This window comes from Diaphorina citri, unplaced genomic scaffold (genome assembly GCF_000475195.1).
Source record: "Diaphorina citri unplaced genomic scaffold, Diaci psyllid genome assembly version 1.1 scaffold380, whole genome shotgun sequence".
NCBI classification, from domain to species: domain Eukaryota; kingdom Metazoa; phylum Arthropoda; class Insecta; order Hemiptera; family Psyllidae; genus Diaphorina; species Diaphorina citri.
The window spans coordinates 183,087-190,602 of NW_007377815.1; the positions used below are offsets into that span (position 1 = coordinate 183,087).

At 41.3% G+C, this 7,516-nt stretch overlaps 1 protein-coding gene across 1 annotated transcript in view; it reads right to left on the reverse strand.

Annotated features, from left to right (window-relative positions):
• Window positions 1-7,516, reverse strand: part of LOC103508261 — a gene marked incomplete at its 5' end in the record, with an annotated part of 54,022 nt that overhangs the window by 26,264 nt on the left and 20,242 nt on the right. The window contains 4 exons of the mRNA XM_026822899.1: window positions 3,010-3,184; window positions 3,244-3,305; window positions 4,223-4,390; window positions 6,415-6,514. Of these exons, the coding sequence (XP_026678700.1) occupies window positions 3,010-3,184; window positions 3,244-3,305; window positions 4,223-4,390; window positions 6,415-6,514 (505 nt within the window). The remainder of the gene's footprint in view (window positions 1-3,009; window positions 3,185-3,243; window positions 3,306-4,222; window positions 4,391-6,414; window positions 6,515-7,516) is intronic.

Here is a 7,516-nt window from a genome sequence, read left to right on the forward strand (position 1 = left end):
AAGACAAGTTCCGATGTGATTGGACTGAGGTGGAAAATGCCAGAGACAAACTACACCATCACCAAAATCAGCATTCAACTCCATAGTGATATTTGGAACAAGACTATCGATATGGATATGACCACACCATCAAGTCAGCCAAGTTCATTCCAATGCAAACCTTGGCCTTCTTACATCTGCCTAGATGTGACCGAACTGAAGCAGAATACGAAATACAGAATCACGGTGAATGTATTCAGCAAGGAATTCCCTGAAGGAAATCCAAGTCAAGCCATCAATGCAGTAACCAGAGAGACCATGCCCTCCGCTGTCAGTGATATCAAGATGAGTATCTCTGATACAAACAAGACATTGTCATGGCGAATACCTGACTTACTCAATGGGGTATTAAGGAAGTTCGTCATTGAAGTGGAACATCTATCTTCATTCGATGAAACACTGTGCTGTCAAAATATAGTGGTCATCGACTACACTGTGGCTTCAGAACAGGAGATATATTCACACATTTTACAAGACATCAAGAATGCTTCTTCGTATCAAATTACCATCAGACCATTCACAAAACGACTAGGACCGGAAGCGAGGCAAATCTTTGAGATTCCACCACCTCACATCCCTATCAATAAGATGCCTAGAGTTGAAGTGGACGGTGTTGCTATGGTCTGGTCTCAGACTCAGACAAGTCATGCTGAAGAGTCATCTACAGAATACTCTGAGCTAGCGAGTGATATTTTAATCATTGTGCATGAATTGAACGAAGGTACCAATGTTACATCCGAGGTGCTTGGTTTCAGGAATGATATGAATCACATTTTTTTTGCTTTATTTAATGTGGCAGGATTCTCCAAAAGGAGCTCTTCCAATTCGGGGAGCTCTTCCAACCACAGGAAATTCGGGCCTGAAGATTACTCGAGTAAAGCAGTGGTAAAGAAACGAAGATAGAAGATCCGAGATAAGGAAGCCGGGAAAAAGTTTTCTACGAGGAGACAAACTTTTCGAGAGAGAGAGAGAGAGAGAGAGAGAGAGAGAGAGAGAGAGAGAGAGAGAGAGAGAGAGAGAGAGAGAGAGAGATGGAAAAAGTAAAAATAAAAGGGAGATTATGAGCCGAAAAATAAACCAAGATAGAGAAGGGGAGAGAGAAAGTAAGAGAGAGAGAGAGAGAGAGAGAGAGAGAACAGGAATTAATACATGAGGAGTGATAGAGATGAAAATTAGGGTGTAAAAGATAAGAGAGAAATGAAAGGGGAATCAGAGAGAGAGAGAGACAGAGAGACAGAGAGAGAGAGAAAGATAAAGAAAGATCTTATCCTCATTTCTGGAAATTGATAAGTTACCTACATCAGCCAGCTTAGTTACCTTGGAAGGTAGCGCACCTTGTAAGCGCTAGGTCGAGGGTTCTATATCCGCCCGGGGCGAACTTTATCTTAAACAGATAAGTTGGGCCCTGATGTACAGACGCAGTGTAAAGTTTGTGTGGCCGGAAACCACAGGAAGCGCAAAGCGAGGAAACTTTCTCGAGAAAAGCCTGAGACTTTTTTCTCTTCCCTTCTCTTCAGAGCTGGTTTTCCCTTCTCTTCGGAGCTGGTTTTCCCTTCTGATTAAAAATCTTGTAGTCAGCCTAGGTACATATATAGCTTGGTTGGTAGCGCGTCTGCCGCCTTGTGCGAGTGCTAGGTTTTGGCTACAAATTTTACGAGTGGATGTGCGAAGGGCATCCACCTTCGCACTTATGGTTGATTTCACCAATGACTTAACGAAAGATTTCACTAATGGGAGAATTTTCAATAATTCAAAAGGGAGTTTTGAATGATCCAAAAAGTTGTTTTTAATTATCCAAAAAGGAGTTTTTAAAAACTCCTGTTTAAATCATTAAAAACTCCTTTTTTGATGATTAAAAATTCTCCCATTATTGAAATCTCTCATTAAGTCTGGCTGAGGGACTATAAACAGAGAGCAGATCAGCATCTAGCTAGGGGACTATAAACAGGGAGAAGACTAGCCCAAATTTCCTCACGCTATATCAATAGCGAAGGTTGAGTGCGATATATAGCTTGGTTGGTAGCGCGTCTGCCTTGTGAGTGCTAGGTTTTGGTTACAAATTTTACGAGTGGATGCCCTTCGCACTTATGGTGGATTTCACCAATGACTTAACGAAAGATTTCACTAATGGGAGAATTTTCAATAATTCAAAAGGGAGTTTTTAATGACCCAAAAATTTGTTTTTAATTATCCAAAAAGGAGTTTTTAAAAACTCCTGTTTAAATCATTAAAAACTCCTTTTTTGATGATTAAAAATTCTCCCATCATTGAAATCTCTCATTAAGCCTGGCTGAGGGACTATAAAGCCTGGCTGAGGGACTATAAACAGAGAGCAGATCAGCATCTAGCCAGGGGACTATAATCAGGGAGAAGACTAGACCAAATTTCCTCACGCTATATGTATCAATAGCGAAGGTTGAGTGCGAAGGGCATCCCACTAGGAAAATTTTGTTTAACCAAAACCAGTTGGCCTCAAAGCGATCACTCTAAAGCTGATTGAGAGGCCGACGACAAACGCCCGACCATCTGAAATGGGAAAAGGCGAAGAAGAAGACAATTGAAATCTCTCATTAATGGTGGATTTCACCAATCACCAACCTTCTTTCCAGCCTCAAACAGCCCGTTAGCTTAACAGCGCTGTTAAGCCAATACAAATGAAGTGGAACTTAACTAGCTGTTTAATGGTGGATTTCACCAACCTTCTTTCCAGCCTCAAACAGCCCGTTAGCTTAACAGCGCTGTTAAGCCAATACAAATGAAGTGGAACTTAACTAGCTGTTAGATTAACAGGAATTCTAATGACTGAATAAATATTGGTGAAATCTAACACAACATGAGTCGTTGGTGAAATCCACCATCAATCTTTGCTTTTTCTTTAGCAAGGGAAATTTAGGCTGGTATACGTCCCCCAGCCAGACAATTTTTTTTCAATAATTGTATTTTTCTTTCATGTATCTAATAATAACTCACCAGTGTCGTCTGCGCGGTGGAGCTAACCCCAACTCGTCCATCGTATATCTTGAGCCTCGTATTGCACTCTCCGCCACTAACCGTCGCCATATTGGACAGCCCTTCGCCCCCACTGGTCACCATATTGGACAGCCCCTCGCCCCCAGTGGCGGCCATGTTGGTTAGGCCCGCCCCCCGCTGACTCTCGCCCGCGTAGTATTTGACGAAGCTCAGCCACTGGTTAGGCCCGCCCCCTGCTGACTCTCGCCCGCGTAGTATTTGACGAAGCTCAGCCACACCCGCTCCTCACTCCGCCCCTGGAAACAAAAAAAAATCTAAACCACTTGAAGTAATATCTTCGTTTCCGAGTGCGGTTATAGCTTTAAAAGAAGAAGAAGAAAAAAAAAACATGATTTATCCTAGACAAGTGCACCAAGTTTTCTGCCCTGAAAATGGACCACCACCTGCCCGCAGACCTAACGCCGCTATTACCTACCGATTCTCACAAGATAATATCTTTCCTGAAGCCAAGCTGCTTGAACTGCTATAGAACAAATAGAAGTCAGCTCCCATGGCGTAGTGGTCACTGCGCTCGCCTTGCACGCGGGAGACCCGGGTTCGATTCCCGGCGGGGTCAAGTTGGCGTAGTGGTCACTGCACTCGCCTTGCACGCGGGAGACCCGGGTTCGATTCCCGGCGGGGTCAAGAAATTTGTATCTGCAAAGGACTGATTCCGTGACTGGCTGTTGCGGGGCCCACTCAGCCTTGGGAGGAAAATGAGTAGCTATGACATATAAATGCGCATAGCGACCGGTGCCAGCATGGTAGGTAAACATTGGATTTTAGGATTATTGAGATATTGGGAAAATCCTACAATGCTGCAGTAAGCGCCAAAGTTGTGACATAGTAACACAAAGAAACTGCATTTACATAGAACAAACAGAAGGTGGTGCATATGACCAAGAAGTTGACGAGCACCACTTAAATATAATAGATAAATAGATGATAGATAGATATTTGTGGTGAAGCTGAGAGCTTCTTCATAATTTTTGTGGATATCACAACATTATTAAGAGCCTCCTGGACTATTTTCGACATATCTATGTTATGTTCGTGTGTACCTTTAAACCCATAAAATGCACGAGACCTTGTTTAGAATGCTGGAATAAAGGGACTTTTTAGTCTCATTCGAGCAGGTATAAACAAGGTATATTCTAATTCTATTCTATTCTACCTGGAAGTGGTACACGCAGGACGTGTTGGGTGGCAGAGAGTGCTTCGGGTTGCTCAACATCCCCCAGCCAGTGTCGAAGCTGGTCAGATGAAAGTTGCACGCCCGCCGTCCGTTACTAGTGGCGGACTTCTGAACGTACGAGTTTGATTTAAGATCCACGTACGAAATCTGGAAAATAATAAATTTAATAGTAACAATAATAGACGGCTGACTCCATGTCTAATGTCAATGACGGCTATTCAAAATAAATTCCCAACCCACCTATCCTTAGGAACATTGTTTGTTCCCGGATAGATGGGCAGTGTGTACCGTTCTTGTATGAATGTGAAAATAAAGGCCATAATAATAAAATCATCTACATATTTAATTGTGGTGAAGCTAAGAGTCCCGCGCCGCCCATCGCGGCCGATTTTCGGTGGAAAATTTCCCATCTCAAAATACTCTCCATATAATAAGGGATCGATTAAAATGTTTTAATTATAATCTTATAATTATTATTGAACTTTTTTTGTGAAGCTTTAAGAACCCCTTCACAATTTTTATTTGAATATAATATCACATCATTACTAAGGCCAGCCACTCACTATCAGGTATATCTGACACCTGATGAGCACACTCACTATCAAACCTGACGACAGGTACACCTTACCTGTAGTTAGATCTGGCTAGTGAGTGGCTAGTCTTAGCTAAGAACTAGTGGTTGACCCGTCCTTTGTACGGGATCAGCGTGGCATAAGAGTCATAACTTTGAGGTGCTGCCATTTTGAATCGGGATGGAATATGACAAATTTAAATAGCCTATGTCCCCCTCAGTACTCTTCTCAACAACCACAAAAAATTTCATCAAAATCGGTCAAGCCGTTTTTTCGTGAAAAGAGGACAACAAAAGGTCCATCAGAGTAACAGCGCCGTAACAGACAGACATACATGTACATGTTTTCAGGCATCATACATTAGGTACAAGGTGAATACGCATAGGAAAAAATGCGTGACGGCCCATAACCAGTTGGAAATAATAAGAAGGCAATTTGTACAAGAGAGAAACAGTCAGACTGAAAGTATATTGTGGAATGATGGTACTACACTACAACTGGCTGAAATTCATTTTCCAACAAATTCCCATTGTACAAAAGGTAAATACAACAACAACAACAATAATAATAAAATGTAGAATAGAATAGATTGAGGGAGGTTGTGCTGTGGTTTTTGGGCTATGAAGCCTTAGCCCGAGGGTTTAAGTCGGCAAGTGAGAGTGAAAATAACGAAGACTACGAAGACGAGGTCGATTTATTTTTCAAGGAACACTTTTCTCGATCTGAATGACCATGCCATTGGCTAGAAGTTAAAGCCATAAAAAAAAGATCGAGAAAACAAGCACAAATCTCATAATGGTTGACTGCGGTTCAGGACGAGCCAATTAAACATGGCTAGATACCATCACCCTGGTGTATGGCTGATAGAAGAGATATTTTCTCTATTTTGTCATCACCTTTCGGAAAAAGATCGAGAAAACAAGCACAAATCTCACAATGGTTGACTGCGGTTCAGTACGAGCCAATTAAACATGGCTAGATACCATCACCCTGGTGTATGGCTGATAGAAGAGATATTTTCTCTATTTTGTCATCACCTTTCGGCTATAGCTAAAGCCGCTACAACAACAACAACAACTACAATCGGATAGTCACCCATCCAGATATTAACCAAGGTAATTGTTACTTAACCCTTATTTCTTGGAAAAGGTTGTATACAAAATATCTCGAGAACGGTTTGTCGTAGAGCGACGGAATTCGGTATGCTATACTGACTGGCATGTCCAAGGACGCGACTGTAACAATTTGGTGAAAATCGGACAGTCACTCATCCAGATATCAACCAAAGATAGAAGAGATATTTTCTCTATTTTGTCATCACCTTTCGGCTATAGCTAAAGCCGCTACAATAACAACAGCAACTACAATCGGATAGTCACCCATCCAGATATTAATCAAGGTAATTGTTACTTAACCCTTGTTTCTTGGAAAAGGTTGTATACAAAATATCTCAAGAACGGTTTGTCGTAGAGCGACGGAATTTGGTATGCTATACTGACTGGCATGTCCAAGGACGCGACTGTAACAATTTGGTGAAAATCGGACAGTCACTCATCCAGATATCAACCAAAGTCAATGTTTATGGTACATACCTGGTACTACATCACCTCCGCATAGTCTGACCAGGACAGGGTCTAGCGTGGTACCTCCGTCATATACAGTGAGGTAGTCTTGTACCACGTAGCACTGATCCCATACTCTGCAACAAAAACCAGAAACAACATCAATTAAATTCTTACCGTTTTTATTATTATTGGATACAGGGATCCAGGTATCCATACTAGGGATACCTAGTATCCAATAATAATAAAAACGGTAAGAATAATGTTAATAGGATGTCTAATATAAACCTAACAAATAATCAACATCAATTAAAAACAGGGTCTACAGTGAAAATCGAACTATGTACACTAGAGCAGTTTTACAGTTAGGTGCATTTAAGGAACTGGGAAAAAATCGTGTCATGCCTAGTGAGAAAACCATCATTATTTATTAAAATTACATTACCTACAGGCTACAGGACTTGCAACTCCTCCATTGAATAGAGAAGGGGGGGACAGAGGACATAAAAAGATGTTAGAAACAACGTTCTACGTGTAATTGATGTTGTTTCTGGTTTTTGTTGCAGAGTATGGGATCAGTGCTACGTGGTACAGGACTACCTCACTGTATATGACGGAGGTACCACGCTAGACCCTGTCCTGGTCAGACTATGCGGAGGTGATGTAGTACCAGGTATGTTACAATCGGATAGTCACCCATCGAGATATCAATCAAGGTAATTGTTACTTAACCCTTGTTTCTTGGAAAAGGTTGTATACAAAATATCTCAAGAACGGTTTGTCGTAGAGCGACGGAAGGTCGAATTTCGCGTTATTTTCATAGTATATTTTCAAATAATGTTATATCTTTGTCTACGTTTCCATTGAAAATTAAAGAGGTTCTACAATTTTATTTATTAAGAAGATAGACATTAGACATTTAGACACGTACCTCAACTTGTAGCTCAAATCCCGGTAGGTAGCTAAGAGGTACCGGGTGAAATGGATTGTCATAGGCACTGGAATGAAACTCGAGTAACATTTGAGACCCGCTGGTCGTGATGTCTGGGAAGAATAGAACAGAATGTTATGTAAAATAGAGGAGAATATATGTTTTTTTTTTTTTTTTTTCATTTTTTACGGGAATTCCCCACAAAAGG